General features: G+C 38.4%; 1 protein-coding gene across 2 annotated transcripts in view; it reads left to right on the top strand.

The window, feature by feature from the left end:
- ttc39a (tetratricopeptide repeat domain 39A) overlaps positions 1-25,523 on the top strand; it is a 58,362-nt gene that overhangs the window by 1,809 nt on the left and 31,030 nt on the right. The window contains exons 2-5 of one of the 2 annotated variants that reach the window (XM_049486055.1): positions 4,159-4,209; positions 4,310-4,360; positions 6,029-6,082; positions 19,123-19,227. In XM_049486055.1, coding sequence (XP_049342012.1) covers positions 4,159-4,209; positions 4,310-4,360; positions 6,029-6,082; positions 19,123-19,227 — 261 coding nt within the window. Of the gene's footprint in view, positions 1-4,158; positions 4,210-4,309; positions 4,361-6,028; positions 6,083-9,815; positions 10,093-19,122; positions 19,228-25,523 lie in introns of those variants that run through there. The other variant, XM_049486056.1, reaches the window with a different exon arrangement.

The raw sequence follows: 25,523 nt of genomic DNA, 5'->3' as shown, positions 1-25,523 counted from the left end.
TTATAAATATGGAGTATTTTAGGCCTGTCACCTGTCACAATAATTATATTATTAACTTTTCGAACAATAAATGGACATGGCCTCAATAGTTCTTTTAATATATGATAATAGTGATGTGGTGTATTGTGTATATTTATAATAGTGAACAGTTTTTAGTCAATCATGCTAAATGATAAATTAGTGCTGAATAGACTGCAGTACATGAAGAAAAGTAAAGTATGTATTTTCCAAACTATGATTAATTAAAGTTCTGTTGTCTTTAAATGGGTATAATTGCTTAATAATAGTTTATTATCATTAAGCCAGTGGCATTTAATAGTCTTAAAATGACTAATATTGTTTATCACAATAATTTATTATTAATTATTTATAAATGAAGAAATCTGTTTAAAAACTCATTGACTGATTTCCCAGACAGGGATTTAATAAGTCTAGTCTTGGTCTACTTTAGGGGTGGGCAATATTATATCGTATACAATATATCGTGACACAGAAATATCATGATATTAAAAATCCATATCGTGATAATCAGGCTGTTCTGTCTTAAAAGTAGTCTATTATTTACTGTGAAGCTTTAGGTGTATTTATTGTATAATTGTTTTAGTTTGCAGTTTATATGCATGCACTAAATATTCTGCAATATTTTTTGCTGCATTATATTATTTTATGCTATATTATTTATTTTGCCACATTATGATTATTCTGTTATACTATTATACTATATTCCTGAAATTAATTAATTATTTTAGTTTTCCTATATCGTCGAGTATATCGTTATCGCAAAAATACCCTGAAATATCGTGATATTATTTTAGAGCCATATCGCCCACCCCTAGTCTACACAGCATTTTAAATGGAGATTTTGCACTGAAATGTAAAAACACAGTATTCTAAGCCTAGGGAAAACTGACCATATATAATTCAGTGGATATTTTGGGATGGAATAATGAATTATGCTTGAGATGCTGAAGTCCATATGTGTAAATTAGCTGTGTTTGCAATAGTGCTAATGTAGCTAGCTGCCTATTAAACTATTAAATCCAAAATTTTAAAGAGCTTAAAGTAGCTTTAATGGTTTCTATAAATTAAACTATGTCAAACATGGGGGTGGTAGTATCCATGATGGTTTAGGCTCTAGGCCAGGGCAGCTTGCCATCGTTGCTGGAACAATTTGGGACATCTATCCATTAACTGAATCTTAAAAGAACAAGGGTCATGCATCAAGACGATGACCCTGAGCACACAAGTCATTCTACCAAAAAAAAATGGTTAAAACACTTTAATTAAATCAGTAAATTAATCCGCTTAATTCAGCTCTCCTCAATGAGGAAGTACAGGATCATGTGTAACTTTACACTCAGAGGAGTGGACTGACGCCTGATTTCCTCATAGCTAACACAGCACTGCTCACCTACTCTCACTTATTACCAGATAAACTGACTGCATCAGCATGAATCCTGCTTTTACTTAATAAATCCTAATAAATTTGACCTAAATCTTCATCAGATTTTCACACAGGAAAATGAGAACCAGATTAAATAGCAGATATTTTTGTTATCAGTATGTTTGATTTCTTAACCCTTTCAGACTCTGCATCCATTACAATGGACATCATGTATTTTCTTTATTTTTAAGTGTTGTGTTGTATATAACACTATTAAAGAGCTGTTTGTTGTCCATCAGAATAGACCATAAACCAGCTAATGAACAGGTTTATAAACCAATGAAACAGCTAATTTTTACTTATTTAATTTAGAACACTTTTAATCATGTTTTTTTTTTTACTGTTTATGAAATAAAAAGGTCAATATGAAAATAAAAAATAGGCTTCCAATGCAATAGAAATAAAAGATAAATGAACATCGATTTAAGTGGATTTTTTTGCTATATAGAATTTGTAATAGAATATTCTTCTGTGTCTTATTTCTGTGCATTACAGACAAAAAAAACAGCATTCTAACATTTTTGTTTCCATTACTGGAGATAACTCAGATCTGAAAGGGTTAAACTAAGGTATTGCTTGTTCATAATAATATTTTAAAAAGTGCTTTATTTTAACTAAATGCATTATTTCTCTTGAAAACTGCACTAAAGTAATTTAACGTTTTATTTGTGTAAAACCCTCCCTAACCTAAAGCAAAGTAAGAACAAAAATAAAGAGAAATTATCATTAACAAATAGACATTAGTCTATACAATAGAATTTAAAAAAGGTTAATTTTGGTATGTGTATGCATTTCAAAATGTAAATATCTCGATATATCAAGTCGCTTTTCTTATTAATTGTTAAAAAATAATTGAAATTCTTTGTAGACGATATATCATATCAGAAATTATTGCGATAAACAATATTATTTTAATTTTTTGACCATTAAACACCACTGACATAATGATAATAGAGCAAAGCAAAGCAATAAAACCCATTAATAAAAATGAAATTGGTAATTAATCATAAATTGGGAAATTAATGGGAAAATAGATTCACTTTACTTACTGCAATTATTTAAACACTGATTGGTCATTTAACATGACTATAAATACTTTTTACTGTTATATATGTGAACAAACATACAAATAAACACAATAGACCATATCACCATTATCTAATATTATTGAGTTCATGTCCGTTTTAAAAGGGAAAAATACCCACTGCATTGTAGCGTAAAAAAAAACATATGCCTTCTGTGAAACATGGTGGTGGTAGTATCCATGATGGTTTGGGCTCTGGGCCAGGGCAGCTTGCCATCGTTAATGGAACTCTGGATCGATGGATTCTGAATTCTACCAGCAAATTCTGAGGGGAAAATGTTAAAATTCCATAAAGTGAATCTTAAAAGAAGGTGGGTCATGCAGCAGGACGATGACCCTGAGCATACAAGTCATTCTACCATAGAACGGTTAAATAAGAATAAAGTCAGTGTTTTGTAATGTTGCATTAATTCAATTTGGTTCTCCTTAATCTGCTTGTAGGATAAATGTGAAAATTCTGTATTTTTCTGTAGATAAATCTTTACTCAGGTTACCCTGTGCAGTTTATAAGAAGATAATACTGTGATTTCCTGTTTTTTTTTTTTATTTATTTTTTTTTTTTATGGATGGGTTTAATTAGAGACCTACACCCCACCACAGATTCACTGAGCTTATTTTTAGGGGGCTGAGGCCCATAATTACAGTATTATTTACCATGTTCTGTTTTATATCACTGAGCTGTAATTGAGATAAACACACAGGCCTGAGGGGTTTTCAGACTGGCGTTACTCCCAAACCCACATTAATGTAAATCTACAGCAGGGCAGTCTTTAAATAAAGCCCTTAAAACCACTAAACCACTAAACCACAGGACTGCAGCCTACTAAACTATACTAAACTACACTACACTACACTATACTATATCAAATTCTCTTGAATTACATATTTATAGGTTTATGTTTGAGTAAAATGAACATTATTGTTTTATTCTATAAACTACAGACAACATTTCTCCCAAATTCCAAATAAAAATATTCTCATTTAGAGCATTTATTTGCAGAAAATGAGAAATGGCTGAAATAACAAAAAATTTTCAGACCTCAAATAATGCAAAGAAAACAAGTTCATATTCATAAAGTTTTAAGAGTTCAGAAATAATCAATATTTGGTGGAATAAACCTGTTTTTTTTATCACAGTTTTTTTCATGAATCTTGGCATCATGTTCTCCTCCACCAGTCTTACACACTGCTTTTGGATAACTTTATGCTGCTTTACTCCTGGTGCAAAAATTCAAGCAGTTCAGTTTGGTGGTTTGATGGTTTGTGATCATCCATCTTCCTCTTAATTATATCCCTGAGGTTTTTAATGAAAGAAAATTAAAGGAACTCATCATTTTTAAGTTGTCTCTTATTGTTGTGTACATCAGCACTGTAAAATTCTGTGGTCAGTTTCCCCGACAGGAATTAAGCCTAGTTATAGCCTAGTTATAGTTATCTAGATGGATATAAATATCTATTCAGAATGCTGTGTAATCCCAGATTAGGCTTAATCTCCGTCTGAGAAACTGACCCTTCAGTTTTTTTGTATAATAGGTTTGAATGCAGCATTAGTAAATTTAGTAAATTAATGTTTAATTCAAAGTCTAGTTTAACGTTTAACTGATGAACCACATTTTTCTTCTTCTTTCAGGGACTCACTTGAAAAAGAAGATGCACCAGACGGCTCCTCCTCCCCCATAAAGTAAGTCATCTCTATTAAAAATGTGTTATTTGCCTCATAAGAAGCTTCTCTGGCCAAAATACTGAATATCTGAGCTTTTAAATGTCATTATGTTCTTCAGGTCCCCAATCATAGACAGTGATGGGCTGGATCCCGTCCTCACAGACTTCAGGTAAGGTCACTTCAGGTCATTTTATTAATAAAATGAGAAAAAAGTGGTAATTCATTGTACATTACACACAATCATTATACATCATTTATAAATGTACATTTATAACACTTACCTCAAGTGTATTACTGCTAAATTATACCACAGTTCCATTATCACTGTTTATTGAAAGATTTTGAGTTAAAGAGGAGGAGTAAATAGGATCTGTTTGGTTATAAAAACTCCACCAATTAAAATTGTTCCACTGCTGCTCTGTTTGAAGCTGCGCTGTTTGGGTTGTAAGGGCTGCATCGTTGCTAGGTTACCTGTATGCATTATCTGCTGATAACGTCACTCATAGAAGGCCTCTAAGCCAATCACATTGCAGGGTTGGAACTGTGGTATAATGAATAATATTGCAATATTATCATATGTTATTAATAATTCTTATATTACAGTCTTGCCAAATGAATAGTGTAAGTATAGTTACTTAAAATAAAATGAAAAATTAGCCAAATAAATAACAAAATAAAGACTTACATTTACCTATTAATGTTATATCAATAATTTACAGACTGAGGTTGAGACCAAGACTGGCTTAAGTACTACAACATGAAATTTTTTTGTACTTTTTGTAATTTATTATACTGTTTTGATTTATATTTATAAACATTTATTCAAACATTCAGTAAAAATTACATTTTCACACAATTATCTGAAATTTCTCCTCCTTACATTTTAATAAAAACAGCCTCGTTACTCCTATTTCATTTCAGCTGGTTTTCATTCCGTCTTCTCATCGTTCAATAAAACCCCTATCCAGATAAATCTCTCCATCCAGATGGAGTGAATCTGATTGTGATTGGATGTAGAGAAGTATAAACATATACCATTCCCACTCCCTATTGGCTTATACTGTGATCCATCACACCTGTCTTTTTATTTATCTAATTTTACGTTTTATTTTTAGCCCTCTTTTAGCCCTTTTATTTTATTTATTTTATTCATTTCATCCTTTCATTTGTTTTATTACTGCTTTTACTTTTGGCCTTTTACCTTTTCATTTCATTTATTTCTTCCTTTTATTTTTGATATTTTTTTTATTTGCTTATTATTATTGTTCATTTTAGTTCCATCATTAACTTTTTTATCATTTTGGTTATTTTAGTCCTTTATTTCTGTAATTGTGTTTATATTTTATTATTCTACGTATTCATCGCTTTGTTTTATTGCTCTACATTTTAGCCTGTCTATATATCCTTTTATTTTGAATAATTTTATTTTTTCTTAATTAAATCTCACATTGTTTGCTTGTGAGATTTATTGAATGATTGATTGATTAATTGATTGATTGATTGATTGATTGATTGATACTGTTGCTGAACCTAAACCTGCAGACCAACTGCAGCATCAACCAACCAACACATCATTTACCTACTTACATCCAGATAGAGACTTTTTTTATTTTAAATTTTTGGTCAGGCAGTGTAGTAGTAATAAACTTTCAGGCAGTGTTTTGGTGTGAGAATTGACCTGTTCCTGGGTTTTTCTCACTGTGAATCGAAGGTGAGACGGGAATATTGTGTTTCTCACAACAATGCTGTTCTTTCAGATGTTCTTTTTGGCGTTTTGCTTTGGCTGCTCCTCTCTTCACCGTGTCACTGATACCCTCTCCTCCCTCTTCTACTGTAGGCTGCAGTTGCCAGACAATTCAGATGACCTGAGAGATTCTGGATCCTCCACCTCGTGAGTATTGTTCTGTTTTCCCCTGTTAATTCTTCACTAAATGGGTCACCAGAAAAAAAACAGCCACAAGTGTTTGTGTGTCCGGCTGCGGCCTCTGTGGACTGGGTTTGCCCAGGGCTGCTGATTGGCTGATCGAGCTGCTGTAATTTTGCAGTTATCAATAATTAATTAGTGTTGATGTGGGATGATTTATGGCAGAGCTTCTGATCACACATCTACTGCACAGTTTCCTGACTGAACTGACCAGCTGCAGCAGAATCAGCACTATGGATTTGTTCAGGCTGACCTTGGCCGAGTCACTGGATCTGATTCCTCTTGTATCTCCTGTTGTTGCAGCTTCCTGCTGCGTTTATTTTTCAGTAATGATAAATCTGTGAATCTTTCAGCAAGTTCAAACAAGTTAGACTTGCTTTTGTTGTGCTTTGGGTCATTGTCCTGCTGCAGAACCCAAGTACGCCTGAGCTTAGTTACTTTTTTACACAGGGCCAGGTTGGTTTAGATTGTTTTTTTTCCCCATAATAAATAAAATCCTCATTTAAAAAGTGCTTTTTATATTTACTCGGTTTATATTTATCTGATATCAAAGTTTGCTTGATAGCAGAATCAGCGCTATGGATTTGTTCAGGCTGACCTTGGCTGAGTCACTGGATCGGGTCGGTTTCTCTTGTGTCTCTTGTTGTGAGGAGTTTATTGAACACGGGCAGAACCGGCAGCTTCCTGCTGCGTTTGTTTTTTAAATAATTCAGTGAATCTTTCAGAAATGGTGTTCACGTTAGCGGTGTCTGCAGTGTGTAGGCATACAAGCACTCAGCACTTAGCCGCCTACACACACACACACACATACACACACACACACACATACACACACAAACTCTAAAGCTCTATGGTTGCTAGTAGTCTCATTCATTATATTGTATAATGGGAAAGATGATATTTTTCTAAGGTCTCTCTCACTCTGCATGACAAGCATTCCCATGCATACAGTGATGAATCTAAGAATACTAATATATTTATAATATAATATTATATATTTTGTGTTCTAGCTCTGAGCTGAAGGTGGATTTTGCTTTGATTTAGCTTTTTTTTTATCATACTTACATGACATACTTACATAATAACAGACAGAGATGATCTGAGTAAATATAAAAAGCAATTCCAAAATTATAATTCATTTTATTAAGGTAACAAAAATCTATTTAAACCATCCTGGCGCCTCCTAATCCTAATAACTTGGTTGTGCCACTTTTGGCGGCAACAACTGCAATCAAGCTTTACTGCAAAAAATCTTTATTCACACATTGGAGGATTTTCCAGCATAAACTTCCTGATTAAGATCATCCACAGCATCTCAATCAGACTTAAACTAGACCCTTCAAAAGCCTCCATTTAATTTTTGGAGTAATTCCGCGGTAGACTGGCTTTTGGTGTGCTTTGGGTCATTGTCCTGCTGCAGAACCCAAGTACACCTGGGCTTATTCACTTTTCCACACAAGGATAGATTGGTTTGAATTGTTTTTTTTCCCTTTAATAAATTAAATCATCATTTATATTTACTAGATTTTTAAACACACTTTACATTGCTTAGGAGGGAGACACAGTGAAAATGAACGATATTGCTGTTTAAGATTCTACATTACATGACCACTTTATACAGACACACACTCTCTCTCTTAGGTCAATGGTTTTGCCCACAGTAACATCATGCGTCTGGTGAAGTAGCGTTGAGGTTATCTAGAGCGTGGCCTGGAGTCATGTGAGTTATGAATATAGTAAACTGTAACTAGAACACTGCTTGTAGTGCACACTCCTGAACTTTGCCCCTTTAATTCACACTGAAAAAGCATGTGTAGTTTTTGTTTCCTCTATTCTGAGAAAAAATACAAGAACATTTTAAATTATGTAACCATTCTATTGGCTTTTTAGGTCTTTTGGAAGCTTTCCTGAGACAAACAGGGTCTGCACAATGGTAATAATTGGGGTTACACATTTTGGTACCCCTGATATTTATCCATTAATTGGTGTATTTGAAGTATATTTTAATTATGTTTTTGAAAAAAAAATACTGGAATCAATCACTTCCTATAACCTTCAACAAGCTTCTTACAGCTTCTGACTGGAATTGAATTTTGGACCACTCTTTTTTTTTTTTTTTTTTTTTTTTGTGCAAATTTTAGGGTCATTGTCCTGCTGCATGACCCATTACCTCGGTAATCTTCAGATTTCATGATACCTTACGGTAGACAAAACGGATATTTTAACTCCTGCAGAAGTATTTTAAACCCTGGTTTCAGTATCTATACTTTTACCTACAGAGTAATGAATGAAATTACTTTTGGAAAGCGTTGAAAGGTCGGGTTTGGTTGTACAGCTGGCCATGACATAGTATCTGTATCTGTCTTCCAGCCAAGCTCTTAATATACAGCTGCAGCATGTGGATGAGCATCGTCTTGTTGTAATAGTGAGTATGAGTGTGAGTTGTGAGAATTTATTTCTAGTTTTTCCCATTTTCTCCTAATTTATCTGGCCAATTCAGCGGGTCCCTACTCAGCTGTTTATCCCCCATCACTATTGATGCTCCAACTCCAGGAGGGTGAAGACTAGCACACGCCTCCTCTGATACATTTGAAGTCAGACTCCGCCTCTTTTTGAACTGCTGCTGATGCTGTAGCATTGCCGAGTAGCATCACAGCGCTAACGCTCGGAGGAAAGCGCAGCGACTCGGTTCTGATACATTCAATACATTTCGAATCAGTTCAGTTTTATCCATATACCACCCAGAGAGAGCAAGGCCAACCGTGCTCTCTCGGGGCTCCGGCAGCTGATGTCAAGCTGCATGACCAGGATTCGCTGGGCCACTCGGTGCCTCGGGAACGTATTAATGTAATGTTGGTCTGTATGTCTGTATGAAATTATACGTCTCCACCAGGATAAAGGATGAACTTCCATTCTGATTCACTCCTGTACAGTCTGGTACAAACACCCACCAATTCCTATTGGTTAATAGCTTCTGTGTGTGCTATTAGTGTACTTTTAGTGTAGTATGTTATGTATATGATATTACTGCATATATCATGCAGTCGTGATGCTGTGTGGTGCTTGCTGTTCCTGCCAAACTGCTGCTGCTGCTGCTTAGAGACTCTGCTGTGCTGAAGCACATCACTGCAGTAAAAGCTCTCCCTCTCTCTCTCTCTCTCTCTCCCTCTCTCTCTCTCTCTCTCTCTCCCCAGCTTGCTTCAGGCTACGTCATTGCCTCACTCGTTCCGCAGCGTGAAGTTGAGGCATTTTGTCCTGAGTCTTGTGACGAGGCGTCCTGCAGCCAGGCCTCGCTCACGAGCATGTGCATCATTGTGATGGGATGAGTGGGGGGGATGGGATTGGGGGGGGGGGGGGGGTCGTAATGCTGAGGTGGTGGTCCGACTGTCACTTGACTCCAGTCTGATATCTCTATATAGCTTTAGCTTTGTTTATTATGTGGCTGGAATCCTAAAACTAGGCCCCTCCTCTACTGCGGCACTGACCAATCAGAGGGCAGAGTGCGTTGTGTAGGGTGAGTGTGATGCTGAGGAGGGGAGGGGCTTAGAGAGGAGGGATGTGTGTGTGTGTGGTTGTGTGATAGTCATCCCAATCTTATTAAGTTTTGTGCTCTTCCTCCACTTTCCTTGTATGTGTCTCTCTGAGTGTGTGTGTGTGTATGTGTCTCTCTCTCTCTGAGTGTGTGTGTGTGTGTGTCTCTCTCTCTCTGAGTGTGTGTGTGTGTGTGTGTGTGTGTGTGTGCGCATGCTGAAGCCAGAGGAAAGCAAGCTGCTGCTGCTGGTGGGAGCCTGAGCTCACACTGTGAATTACTCTGCATCTTATCTCTCTCTCTCTCTCTCTCTCTCTCTCTCTCTTTCTCTCTCTCACTTTATCTCTATCACCCTTCTCTCCTTCCTCTCTCTCCTTTTTTACTCGTTCTCTCATCCTTTTCTGTGCCAGATGAAAATGTCAGAAGAGGCAGAAACTCTGGCGAATGGGTAAGACTGTGATGCTCTTTACTGGATGTCTAGTCTTTAGTGTGTGTCTGTGTGTATGTGTGTATGTGTGTGTGTTTAGATGTGTGTAGGTGTGTGTTTTCAATACAATTTAAGGACGTACTAAGGTTAGGATTAGGGTTTGGCTTATGTTCAAGCTTAGACTTAGACACACTTAGGACCTTGGTATATTCTTATTTAAGGTTCCTATAAGTTCTTACAAGTATGTAATACAGACATGTCCTCACTCTGTGTTAAAAACAAACCGATTACACATGTCTTGTGTATGTGTGTGTATGTTTTACAGAAACCAAAAATGCGGAAAAGAGTGAATTAGTTCATTTTAGGACAGAGTTTAAGCCTAGTACAGGGTTTAAACAGTTAGTACAGGACTAGGCTTGATCCTGTAGGTCTGGAAAATAAAGAAGTCCTCTGGTTATTGCCCCGTCACTGCTGTAGATGAGAGAGGGGAGATGATGCTTTGCCCAAAATATATTGTAAAGCAATAAAGGCTGTAGGATATAGAATATAGCTTCTGTTTCCTCTTTCCTCTCTCTCTCTCTCTCTCTCTCTCTTTCTCTCTCTCTCTCTCTCTTTCTCTCTCTCTCTCTTTCTCTTTCTCTCTCTCTGTGTGATAAAAATTTTCAACAAGACAATGCAAAACCACGTGCTGCACACATTACAAAAATATGACTACTAAAGTTTTAGTGATGGGTACTGGACTGTCCAGCCTTCTCTTTGTGTGTGCGAGTGTGTGCGTGTGTGCGCGAGTGTTTGCGAGTGTGTTGAGATACAGTTTTCAACAAGACAATACAAAACCACATGCTGCACACAGGGATGGATACTTGATTGGCTGACCTGTGTTTCTGTCTGTGTGTTTTTGTGTGTTTTTGTGTGTGTCTGTGTGTGTGTGTGTGTGTGTCTGTGTGAGACATTTTTCAACAAGACCATGCAAAACCACATGCTGCACACATTCGAAAGGTATGATTTTTAGGGATGGGTATTGGACTGGTTTGTGTGTGTGTGTGTATTTGTTTGTGTGTGTGTGTGTGTGTGTGTGTGTGTGTATGTGTGTATACTCATGTCTATCTGTGTTTCTCAGTCAGCTTGTTTTTGTCAGTTCCTCCAGTAATGATCTTTAGTGTCTCCCGTGAGACATCAGCATTTCAAAAGCTGCTGACTTTAATTAATCCTTTTCACTACGACACTATTAGCTTCACAGCATGCACAACTAAACTTAGAGGCGTGTGTGTGTGTCCATCACATTCTCTTGTACTTTTTAATTTAGAGCTGTGCGATACAGTAAAAAAAAACTGTATATCTGCATCAAATACAGCTCTGAAAAAATGAAGAGATCACTTCAGTTTCTGAATCAGTTTCTCTGATTTTGCTATTTATAGGTTTATGTTTGAGTAAAATGAACATTGTTGTTTTATTCTATAAACTACAGACAACTACAGGCCTTATTATATTATCTTTTCTTTTTTTAAGCAGTCAGTACAAATATATAAAAGTTATAAAAGTTTCCTTTTGATATAAAAAAGGAGACTGCCCACAGGAGAGTGCTGAAAATATAGTAAAGGCAAGATCACAATTTTATCCGACCTATTTATTTGTGACGTTTGATTGCTAAGTACATCCTTGTGAGTTGAATTTGTTTATTCAATCAACAGAATGAGCAAAAAATGACATCTTGCCAAGAAAAAGCATTTCATATATGAACAACAAAGAGCATCTATAACATTAGAGTCTATCTTTGATTGATTCTTAATGCAATGTACCTCACTTGTCATTGATAAAGTATATAACCCCAAGATATATAATGTTTTATCTAAGGTTACTAAACATAAATTAATAAAATTTATTAATAAACATCTATTCTTGCAATATGGTCCTGAAACACATTACAACACATTTCTATTAAAGTCTGAAAAAAGAGACTCTGAGCAGCAAATATGTGCTGGCCAAAAAACGCTGCCCACAAGGAGGCTGCCCACAAGGATGCTGCCCACAAGGATGCTGCCCACGAGGATGCTGCCCACGAGGATGCTGCCCACAAGGATGCTGCCCACAAGGATGCTGCCCACGAGGATGCTGCCCACAAGGAGGCTGCCCACAAGGAGGCTGCCCACAAGGAGGCTGCCCACAAGGAGGCTGCCCACAAGGATGCTGCCCACGAGGATGCTGCCCACGAGGATGCTGCTGCCCACGAGGATGCTGCCCACGAGGATGTTGCCCACAAGGATGCTGCCCACAAGAATGCTGCCCACAAGGATGTTGCTCAAAAGGATGTTGCCCACAAGGATGTTGCCCACAAGGATGCTGCCCACAAGGATGTTGCCCACAAGGATGTTGCCCAAAAGGATGCTGCCCGCAAGGATGCTGCCCGCAAGGATGCTGCCCGCAAGGATGCTGCCCACAAGGATGCTGCCCACAGGATGTTGCCAACAAGGATGCAGCCAATGGGAGACCGCCCACAGAAGACTTTCCACAAGGATGCTGCCCAAAATGATGTTGCCCACAAGGATGCTGCCCACAAGGATGCTGCCCACAGGATGTTGCCAACAAGGATGCTGCCCACAAGGATGCTGCCCACAAGAATGCTGCCCACAAGGATGTTGCCCAAAAGGATGTTGCTCAAAAGGATGCTGCCCACAAGGATGCTGCCCACAAGGATGTTGCCCAAAAGGATGTTGCCCAAAAGGATGTTGCCCAAAAGGATGCTGCCCAAAACGATGCTGTCCACAAGGATGTTGCCCACAAGGATGTTGCTCAAAGGATGCTGCCCACAAGGATGTTGCCTAAAAGGATGTTGCCCAAAAGGATGTTGCCCAAAAGGATGCTGTCCACAAGGATGCTGTCCACAAGGATGCTGTCCACAAGGATGCTGTCCACAAAGATGCTGCCCACAGGATGCTACTTGCAAGGATGCTGCCCGCAAGGATGCTGCCCAAAAGGATGCTGCCCAAAAGGATGATGCCACAAGGATGCTGCCCACAAGGATGTTGCCCAAAAGGATGTTGCCCAAAAGGATGCTGTCCACAAGGATGCTGTCCACAAAGATGCTGCCCACAGGATGCTACTCGCAAGGATGCTGCCCGCAAGGATGCTGCCCACAAGGATGCTGCCCACAAGGATGTTGCTCAAAGGATGCTGCCCACGAGGATGTAGCCCGCAAGGGTTCTGCCCACAAAGAAGCTGCTTACAAGGAAGCTGCCCAGAGGACGCTGCCCGCAAGGATGTTGCCCGCAAGGATTCTGCCCACAAGGATGCTGCTCACAAGGATGCTGCTCACAAGGATGCTGCCCACAAGGATTCTGCCCACAAGGATTCTGCCCACAAGGATTCGGCCCACAAAGAAGCTGCTTACAAGGATGCTGCCCAGAGGACGCTGCCCGCAAGGATGTTGCCCGCAAGAATGCTGCCCACAAAGATGCTGCCCACAAAGATGCTGCCCACAGGATGCTACTCGCAAGGATGCTGCCTGCAAGGATGCTGCCCACAGGATTCTGCCCACAAGAGACTGCCCACAAGGATGTTGCCTACAAGGACCACTTAAAAATGATGAGTTTCTTTTTTTACCAACTTGAAAACCTCTGGAATATAATCAAAAGGAAGATGGATGATCACAAGTCATCAAACCACCAAACTGAACTGCTTGAATTTTTGCACCAGGAGCAAAGCAGCATAAAATTATCCAAAAGCAGTGTGTAAGACTGGTGGAGGAGAACATGATGCCAAGATGCATGAAAACTGTGAATAAAAACCAACAGGGTTATTCCAGCAAAAATTGATTTCTGAACTCTTCTGAACTTTATGAATATAAACTTGTTGTTTTTTTTGTATTATTTGAGGTCTGAAAGCTCTGCATCTTTTTTGTTATTTCAGCCATTTCTCATTTTCTGCAAATAAATTCTTTAAATGACAATATTTTTATTTGGAATTTGGGAGAAATGTTGTCTGTAGTTTATAGAATAAAACAACAATGTTCATTTTACTCAAACATAAACCTATAAACAGCAAAATCAGAGAAACTGATTCAGAAACTGAAGCGGTCTCTTAATTTTTTTTACAGACCTTTATTCTTGTTTTGCCTGACTCTCGATTGAGCTTTTTTTATGGAAGCAATGTTCAGGCAGTGGAGGAAGTCATCAGCCCACAAGTCAGCCACCAGTCATTAAGCGTATCAAGACATTAACAGCCCTGCAGTCTTATCGTCCTGCAGGACAGATTGTTGTCTGACGGCGCACAAAGAGCAGCACAAAGAGCAGCTCTGTGTTTCTGCTGGAGAGACTCTGCTGTTATTCAGTCACTCTTCCTGCCTCCATTTATCCACTGCTATTGTTCCTGTGGCATGTCCCTGGATTCTCAGTTCCTCTGTCTATAGAGAGGAGAGTCATAGGGTGTTATTATTCTGGGGGATTTGGGAGGCAGGGTACTGTATGCTGCATGTTTGTTGGCTTTTATTAGATTAAGTGTCGCATTTCAGCGCATTAGAGGCAAATTTGTGGCGACTCCCACTATAAATTTCAGCTCAGTGATTGGAGAGATGGATTTAGGGTCTATTCATATCTGTGTTACACAGTTTTATTAAAGCTTGGATGAACATTCTTGATTCCAAAGCCATATTTTACACCGTCACTTCAATCACACAGAAACTAGTATAGTGTCCCGTGACTTTTGCCATGTTTCATTGAAATCACAATCATTATTACCCACTGTGCTGTCTACTGTGGGTGATAATGCCTTCTATGTCTGCTCTAATATATCTATCATACCTGTCAAGTAGTGCTGGACGATATGGCCAAAATTTATATTGCGATATATATTTATATAATATATATATATATTTATAATTTCGATATCAATATAAATACTTAATGGAAATCTGTACCTACTACTGTCTTTGAAGCCTCCTCTCACAAAAAAAACTATATAATACTTTAAAAATAAAAAAGGACAAAATAAATCAATGCTCACTTTTATTTGCATATAGCAAAATAAAAAACAGGCCATCCCTGCCAAACATAAACTTATAACCTATATACATATATTACCAATATAAATAAATTTGAATTACAACCGAGGCAGAGACTCTTATTCTTTTGTAAACATATTTAAGAGATTAAAACAAAGGTGCTTCAACCAGGATAAAGAATACAAAAAGCCTTCATATACAGTACTGTATATAAAAGGAACATGAATGATATCCCCGTCAAATAAATAAACCTATAGGCTTTATTAACTATAAATAACTTATTTAGAACATGAGCTGCAAAAGTGCTTCAGCCAGAATAAGGAAAATATTATATATAGTGAATATAGTGAAACTGTATGAGGTGGTGGAACAGATTAGATGTATTTATTTGCCGCTTCTAGTCAGCTCCACTCGCAACAAGCTGAAGTTTTTTTATACCTTTGAAAGCCGAACCACTGAATTAGACCCACACTGGAGCCGAGCCTAGCCTAGCCTAGCCTAGCTTAGCCTAGCTGAGCTGGCTACGTGCCTGTGTGATTACGTCATCACGCACTGACGTAGCCCGGCTACAGAGGCTGATTGTGTTCAGCTCTGCTTTAATGCAGTGAACTGATATCGGTAAAAAAAACGTCTGTCTGTGACCGATATACCGATATCGAATTATTGTACAGGCCTATGGTTAAGTCTCCCATTTTGGCCGGGAAACTACCGTATTTACCCCTCTTTCCCACCGTCCTCCCGTAATAGTATTTTACCATAAATTTCATGTGTTATATTATAATATTTAAAAAAATCTATTCCACTAACCTCACGAGAACTGCCACCCAGGCTGCAGAAAGTGTCAGTTCTCGCGAGTTTAATGCAGACAGCGGGTGCACATCAGAGAGATGAATGGAAAGAAAACACTGTACTATGATGATACATACTCATACATACTATATAAATATGTATATCATCATACATACTCCTTCTGACTGCAGAAAATACAACTGATCACTACAAAAAATAAAATACTAATAATTAATTTATAAAATAATATTTAATACTGCATACTATATCACGATACTGTAATACTGAACCTCGGTTGTACAGGTGGGACGGCTCGAAGCGGGTGGCGGAAAATTTCCCTTATTTTTTAAATCCAAAGCTTGACAGATAGAGGGTCTGGACAATGAAACTGAAACACCTGGTTTTAGAGCACAATTATTGATTGTGGTGACGGACAGTTCTGGTGGAAACAGGAGAATTGAGGTGCACATTGAATTCTGCCGTGATTTGATCAGCCGTGGTTTTATGTTTTTTGGATACAATCCTGGTTAGCACCCGAACATCCCTTTCAGACAGCTTCCTCTTACAGCGTCCACAGTTAATCCTGTTGGATGTGGTTGGTTCTTCTTGGTGGTATGCTGACATTACCCTGGATACCGTGGCTCTTGATGCATCACAAAGACTTGCTGTCTTGGTCACAGATGCTCCAGCAAGACGTGCACCAACAATTTGTCCTCTTTTGAACTCTGGTATGTCCCCCATAATGTTGTGTGCATTGCAATATTTAGAGTAGAACTGTGCTCTTACCCTGCTAATTGAACCTTCACACTCTGCTCTTACTGGTGCAATGTGGAATTAATGAAGATTGACCACCAGGCTGCTCCAATTTAGCCATGAAACCTAAAATCCCACACTAAAATGACATGTGTTTCAGTTTCATTGTCCGACACCTGTATATATATATATATATATATATATATATATATATATATATATATATATATATATATATATATATATATTAGGGGTGGGCATAGATTAATTTTTTAAATCTAGATTAATCTCACTGAAATCTTGAAATTAATCTAGATTAATCTAGATTAAAATGGCTCATTCAGAATATGCGTGCTACCCAAGTAATGACTAAAAGTCAGTCTTTGAGATAGGGTTTCTTAATACAGAGGGTGCATTAGACCAGGGGCTCATCTCCTGTTTCCAAAATGCATCAATGACTGCTTGAGAAAGCTGTTCTACTTTGATACTTGAAGAAAAAAAACATGCTCAATAAAATGTACTCGGGGTTAATAAATTCATGTCTAATATATATGTTCTGATTTTCTCTAATATAACAGCTCAATTTTAATTCTTCAGGTTAAAGGTGATAACTCCTTTAAACAGCTATAACATGTATTTGTATCAGGCTACAAACAGGGCTGCTTTATGAATTCATGCAACACGACTATGTCTTAAAAGCATTTGACTCTTATTCTGTGTGGGCATACCTCTTGCTAATATTACTTTTATATTTTTACACCTACTTTTTAAGTTAACTGATTATTTATTAGTTTTAAAATATGTTATTTCACTTGTTTTAGTGCTTTTTAAAACATGTAACAATGTAAACAATGCAGCCTTTCAACACACCTTTAACCTTAACACCTAAGTCCCTGTGTTATCCTAACTTTACTAACGTTACTACCTCACATTCCTGCTCAGTCTGTCCCTCAGTTTCTCCATCACACCCGGTCTGCTGCTTCACCTACGGAGGACGTGGAGGCTACAGCAGCGAACGTCTGTGATTTTTACACATTTTTCCGCTTTTGTTTCTCCATACTGCCTCTCCTTTAACACACGCGCTCAACACTGAACGTACCACGCAGAGAAAAGGTGTAGAACCGGCGGATACACACGTGCTTTCGCGTGTAAACACTCGTGTAGACTGGCAATCCCACGCTTTCTTCTTCACACACACACACACACACACACACACATAGTGGCGCAAAAAGGGGGTATGCAGCATATGTCAGGGGCGCTGCACTAGAGGGGGCGCCAAATCAAAGCCCCAAAAAAAATCCTCTCCGGAGAAACAGCTGGTTACCTATTACCTATTTTGACCCAGCTCCCAACCCAACTTTAGAATAGATTAATGGCGATATGTTTTATATCGCCCGATAAGAGTATCACATTATCGCCGCACGTTAACGCCGATAACGGCCCACCACTAATATATATATATATATATATATATATATATATATATATGCATCTTTCCTTTGGTCATATGATGGTCTATATGAGTTTTGTTTGTCTGTGTTTAGTTTTCTCCTTACTTTAAACCCTGTAGCTGGTCTGTAGATGGTATAAATAATTCTGTATGAATAAACCAAAGTCCTGTAAAGACACATTTTTTACTGGACAGTAATGATATACAGTATTTTTTGTACTGTATTGAATGTAGAGACTTTTTAAAGCTTAATTCTATTCTCTACTCCACACACCTGAGATCTGTCCTACTTAAACCACAGTGTAATACTGTTCTCCCACACACTCACCCCTGCATTACCTCACACCTCTGCTCCTCTGCAGCCGAAGGTTCTCTGAGTCTCCCTGTCCTCATAATAAAATAACAAGCAGCAGAGATGCTCTGCAGCACACTGCAACCCGTACACACACACACACACACACACACTTTAAAAAAAAATAGCTAAGGCCCATATCATTGGTCGCAGTTATTTCTGAGACTATTTAACCCTTTCAGACCTTGCGTCCATTACACTGAACATCATGTATTATGATATCTTTATTTTTTAATGTTTTGTTGCATGTAATACTATTAAGAGAGCCGCTGTCCATCAGAATAGACCATGAACCAGTGAAAAAGTAACTTGTGTGATTGCCAAGGTGCCAATGTGATTGGCTGAGAGGCGTTCTATGAGTGCCATTATCAGCCGGTAATGCACTGTAACTAACCGAGGCTCTCCGTGTATTACTCCTCCACATACAGTTAACCTAGCAATGATGCAGCGCTTACAAACCAAACAGCACAGCTACAACCAAAGCAGCAATGGAACTATTTTATCTGACAGAGTTTTTATAACCAAACAGATCCTATTTTCTCCTCCTCTTTAACTCTTTAAAATCTTTTAATAAACAGTGATAATTGGACTGAAGTTCGTGCTATATATGTGCACAGTATTGCGCTGATTGGATGATAATTCAGGGTGATAACTCACTAATTCTTTTCTTTCCATGTGTTTTTCTTTTTATTCTGTTTCTGTGCGTCACAGGTCTGAAAAGTCTGACCTGTCGGTGGCTCTGGAGGACTGCATGGAAGCGCTGGATTTATTCCTGAGAAACAACTTTGAGGAGGCTCTGTCCCGACTCAGGAGCAGGTCAGTGTGTGTTTGTTGTTCCTGGTGATTCAGTGGTCTATTCTTGCTGGTTTGAATCCCGGTCATGCAGCTTGCTATCTGCTGCCGGAGCCCTGAGAGAGCATTGAGAGAATTGGTCTTGCTCTCTATCTGGGTGGGTACAGTAGATGGCGCTCTTTTCCCCTCATCACTCCTAGGGTGATGTGGATCAGCACAAGGCTGCGTCTGTGAGCTGATGTATCAGAACCGAGTCGCTGCACTTTTTCCTCCGAGAAAAAGAAATTTAGTTATAGATGAAATAAGGTTCTAAATGGGAAAAGTGTGACTACACTGATGTACTACAAATTAAGGTATCCTATCTAGTATTGCATGCTATAGTGATTATATATAATAGAAAATGGCAATAATTTGTCATTAAAAATGGTATAATACCCCACTAATTTGATATAGGTATGTTAACCCAATTATGGTTAACCCAAGAATTCCCTTGTCATTTCTCAGCCTAAAAACTTAATATATATGTATGACTAGAAATAACTAGAAAAAAAATCTTTGATTAATTAAGTTCCTGCTGAAAAATGAAATCCACATCTCTGTAAAAGTTGTCAGCAGATGAAATAACTCTCCAAACCATCACTGATTGGTGGAAACTTCACACTGTGTGTCTCTCCACTCTTCCTCCAGACTCTGCTCCCTTGATTTACAAATGAAATGTAAAATGTACTGATGATCAGTGATGGTTTGGAGAGACATGTCTGATATCTGCTGGTGTTGATCCACTGTGTTTTATTATCAAGTCTAAAGTCAGTGCAGTTTTGTTTTCCCACAAAATCTTACAGCACTTCATGCTTCTTCCCTCTCCTACTGACAACTTTTATGGCGACAACTTTTATTTTCCAGCAGGACTTGGCACACTGCCCACACTACCAAAAGTACAGATTGGATTTTTTGGGGTTCCATTGGCTGTAAGCTTCATAATCATCAACAATGAAAAGAAATAAACGCTTAAAATAGATCACTTTGTGTTTAATACATCTATATAATAAATGAGTTTCACTATGAGATGCACTAGTACTTATACAGCTCTTCCACATAAACCTCCATCTCCTTTAAAACTGTTGTAAAGTGAAGGTTTGTTGCCTGACTTTACTCTAATATAAGCAGAGCATGCTGACGTAGCATTTTAAAGGTTATGTGAGCAATCCTGACAGTGTATTATGAGCTGAAGGTGTTAATTATAAGAGATCCTGATTTCTGCATGTTTATTTTCTCCACCCGAGTCGTTCCTGCTGCAGCCTGTTAGCTGTTGGCGCTGAGCCTTAATTCTCAGGTTGTAAAATTGTCTATATAATCCCGGCCGTGTGTAAAAGTGCACTGCTTTCACACTCGCCACGTTTAGTTCTGTAACTCATGTTTACTGAAATTCTGAAAGCAGATGATGGCCGTTTTCCAGATCAGGAAAGTGGAGTGTATTTTCACTGTGAAACAAACGCCCACAAATATGAGGAAAAGTGTGATTCAACACCAACTAACTTCCTTTTCTGAATCAGCTCCAGACTCTGAAAGGCATGGACTTGCCCGGACTGCCTGAATGTGTATTACTCTAACAGAACATTCAGCCTGGATTAGGAAGAGGTTATGAAACAGCGTATGAGACTTTTGTAAGATAAACTTCAGTTTATCATGTTTCAGACTGTATGGGCTCTAAGTGGTCCAGCCGACTAAGCTGCTGCCACTATGATCATGAGTTCCCTGGTTCGAATCCCGGGCATGCAGCTTGCCATCAGCTGCCAGAGCCCTGAGAGAGCAAATTCGACTTTCCTTTCCCTCTGATCACTCCTCCTAGGGCAGGGGTGTCCAAACTTTTTTTGTTGGGGGCCAGAAGGAGAAATATATTTGAAGTCACGGGCCACAGACTCTGTAATAAAACAAATAATGAAATATAGCACTTTAAATAATACTTTTTTTCCTGATTATTTCATTTACACACTATTTTACCTGACTTACTATCTTTATCTTTGACAGTGTTGTGTAAACTAAGATTTTTCAAATTGATGTTTAATTTCATGATGTCTCTTAATATTAAACTCCGCAACTTTTAGACTCTTTTGCCCCGTTTTTTTTGCGCTAGAAATGCGCACTCTCTCCGCTTTTAGACTCTTTGGCCTGTTTTTTTTCTGCGCTAGAAATGCGCACCCTCTCCGCTTTTAGACTCTTTTGCTCCGTTTTTCTGCGCTACAACTGCGCACTCTCTCCGCTTTTAGACTCTTTGCCCCGTTTTCCTACGCTAGAAATGCGCACTCTCTCCGCTTTTAGACTCTTTGGCCCGTTTTTCTGAGCTACAACTTCACTCTCTCCGCTTTTAGACTCTTTGGCCCGTTTTTTTTGCGCTAGAAATGCGCACTCTCTCCGCTTTTAGACTCTTTTGCTCCGTTTTTCTGCGCTACAACTGAGCACTCTCTCCGCTTTTAGACTCTTTGGCCCGTTTTTCTGCGCTAGAAATGCGCTCTCTCTCCGCTTTTAGACTCTTTGGCCCTTTGAACCTTTGGCAAACTTTGAACCTCACATTATAAAAACCTGTTTAACAGCGGGCCAACTTTCATTCTGTTTCTAAAATACCTCGCGGGCCGCTTCAAAAAAGGAAACGAGCCGCAAATGGCCCGCGGGTCGTAGTTTGGACACCCCTGTCCTAGGGTGATGTTGAACAGCACAACGCGTCTGTGAGCTGACGTATCAAAACAGAGTCGCTATGCTTTCCTCTGAGTGTTAGCGCTGTGATGCTACTCAGTAATGCTACAGCATCAGCAGCAGTTCAAAAAGAGGTGGAGTTTGACTTCACATGTGTCGGAGGAGGCGTGTGCTAGTCTTCATCCTCCTTGATTTTAAACAGGATGTCCATGCTCATTGCTAGTTATCAATAAAGCTTGATTGCAGTTGTTGTCGCCAAGTGTGGCACAACCAAGTTATTAGACAATTTTATACTAATTAAATGATCATTTAAAAACTGTTTTTTTTTTGTATTTACTCTGGTATTAAAATACAATTGTTAATATGATAAAAAAAAAAGCAAAAACTAAAGAAATCTGTAGTGGGTTAATCATTTTTCACAGCGCTGAGTGATTTCTGAGTGAGTGGTGCAGATCTCAGATTGCAGGGTTTGTTAGGCTAGCTGTCCTAACTTGCTAAAATAGGGAAGGTGCAGCTCATGTGTTACATAATAGATCTGTTCCAGTCAATTACGGAGAGGACCTGCCCCATTCCAGCCAGAACTGAGAGAATGGTGAAGGCGTGGGTCTCTCTGTGGGTGGAGGGGAGGGGAGGGAGGGAAAGTATTTGCTGAGCTGTAATACTGTAGGTGAAGAGTGATGAAGATCACAAATAGCCATAATGAACATGGTGTTTGTATGTTAAGGTTAATATTACATAACAGTAAAAATATACTTTTTTAATTTAAGTTTATTTTAAGTTTAATTTTCAAGTTGGGTTTTATTTTATTCAAAGTCTAGCATACATTTCATACATCAGGATGCAGCTAAGGTATAAAAAGTAGAAATATTTATAATAAAAAAGCAAGTAGAACACATAAAATCCAACACACAAAAAGCAAATAACTCATAAACCCATAGAGAATAAGAACAGTAAAAAATTATAAAAATAAACAGGGAGTCTGTATAAGTTGCACAAGCATGTTATCCACTTGGCATGCTTTCTAACAATAACTTTCCAGGAAAAAAAGATAAAAGGTGCCATCCTTAAGCTTACAATAAGCTCAATTATATAATTACTGTATTATTAAAGTGTTCTTCTCTTGAGAGATATGTTCTTAATAAACTCCTGAAGACAGAGCTCTTCAAAGAGCTCTTACTCTCCTAACACCTCTAACTAACTACCTTCTACTACCAGATCAGGAGAATCTCTCACTATCTTTAATAAACTCCTGAAGACAGAGCTCTTCAAAGAGCACCTATTCTCCTAACTCCTCTAACTAACTACCTTCTACTACCAGATCAGGAGAATCTCTCACTATCTTTAATAATAAACTTCTGAAGACTGAGCTCTTCAAAGAGCACCTACTCTCCTAACACCTCTAACACCTCTAACTAACTACCTTCTACTACCAGATCAGGAGAATCTCTCACTATCTTTAATAAACTCCTGAAGACAGAGCTCTTCAAAGAGCACTTACTCTCCTAACACCTCTAACTAACTACCTTCTACTACCAGATCAGGAGAATCTCTCACTATCTTTAATAAACTCCTGAAGACAGAGCTCTTCAAAGAGCTCTTACTCTCCTAACACCTCTAACTAACTACCTTCTACTACCAGATCAGGAGAATCTCTCACTATCTTTAATAAACTCCTGAAGACAGAGCTCTTCAAAGAGCACTTATTCTCCTAACACCTCTAACTAACTACAGTATTTAAGTCTATCCTCATTCCTTTTTTACCCTCATTTCCTCATCTATCCCCCTATTCCAACGGTTAATGCTTATGCTCTAGCTTAAGTGAAATCTGGGAATCTAAGCTTACCGGAAATAAACAGAAGTGATTTACTCACCCAAATAAATATTTTTTTATGAGAGAAATCTGTGTAGATTAACATCCAGCACATTTTAAGAGTTACAGTTTTGTTTACTTTACTTGTCTTAGACTTACCCTGCGTTCACATTGGAAAGCGACAAAGCGACAGGCGACCATTCATTTCCTATGGCAGGGCGCGATTTGTCGCCGCGACACGCGAGAGGCGACAAGCGACACAGCGACAGAGCGACAAGCGACACGGAGATGAATTTTTCTCAACTTTATGCAAATGAGTTATGACGCGGTGAAGCGACATTCTAACCCGATTGGCTCCTAGCTTTTCTTTGGACCAATCACAAACAAGGCGGTTCGACGTCCTCAAGCTCCTGCTCTCTGAATTTCTAGTTTCTTTCCCGGTTCTTTCTGTTGAACGGGGTGGACCCACATCAGTCTGTGGGAACGGCTGCGTTTCCAGCGCAGTTAAATCACAGAAACGCACAAGAGTCCAGCAAGTTTGGGAGTTATAGCTGGAGAATAAAGTGGCCAAGTGATTCCTTTTTTGTGCCTTTTTTCTTGTCGGAGGCTGGACCATGATAAACGCGGGCGTTGAGCTTGACACGCCCACAAGCGACAAACGCTGGGCGACACAAGCGACTCGTCGCGTTCCAGTGTGAACGCAGGGTTAGGTGTTCTGCGCTTGATGTGTGTTCTTGATGATGTTTGCATATTCTGTTGGGACACCATAATGGATACGGTTGCAGTTGGGGTTTACTTTTATTAAACAGATTTTAAGTTAACTTAAAAATTTAAGATTATTTTTAATAAACACACTTTACAGCATGTAACAGTTGGCTGTTGACTGTACACTGTGTGCACGCATGTCTAGACTGGCAGCAGTTCATCAGCTGCTGATGCCCGTATGCAGATCAGACTCAGATATGTGCAGCATGACTTGGCATGCAGGTTCTGAAAGTGTGCACTGGAGCATGGATCAGAATGGGCATTTCTACAGGCTCCTCTACACAGTGCAGTGCTTAGGTTTTTATACAGCTCTGGAAAAACATAAGAGAGCACTTAAAAGTGATGAGTTTCTTTGATTTTACCAAATTGAAAACCTCTGGAATATAATCAAGAGGAAGATGGAAGTGTGTAAGACTGGTGGAGGAGAACATGATGCCAAGATGCATGAAAACTGTGATTAAAAACAGGGTTATTCCACCAAATATTGATTTCTGAACTCTTAAAACTTTATAAATCTTTTTTGTTATTTCAGTAATTTCTCATTTTCTGTGAATAAATGCTCTAAATGACAATATTTATATTAGGAATTTGAAAGAAATGTTGTCTGTAGTTTGTAGAATAAAACAATGTTCATTTTACTCAAACATAAACCTATAAATAGCAAAATCAGAGAAACTGATTCAGAAACTGAAGTGATCTCTTTTTTTTTCCAAAGCTGTATATACTGTATATGAATTCGAACATTACTCAAATATTCACTATTCACTGTATACCTGTAACTCTACCTCTTCACTACTTTACTTTAACTGATGCTCTCAAACACTTTATTAAGAGACAAGAAATTCAAGTAATTAACTCTTGATGAGTTCAGCACAGCTGTTAACTGAAAGCCTGAATTCCAGGTGACTCTACCTCATAAAACTGACTGAGAAAATCCAGTAGAGATGTTTAAAACTAGGGTTCGGGTTATACTCTAGCTGTACAGTGACTATTTTACATTATATCAAAGTGTCACATCTTAAGTGATGTTTTATGAAAAGATATACTAAATTAT

The sequence above is a fragment of the Astyanax mexicanus genome, chromosome 12 (assembly GCF_023375975.1).
Source record: "Astyanax mexicanus isolate ESR-SI-001 chromosome 12, AstMex3_surface, whole genome shotgun sequence".
Taxonomy (NCBI): domain Eukaryota; kingdom Metazoa; phylum Chordata; class Actinopteri; order Characiformes; family Acestrorhamphidae; genus Astyanax; species Astyanax mexicanus.
This window is presented reverse-complemented; position numbering and strand designations above follow the sequence as displayed.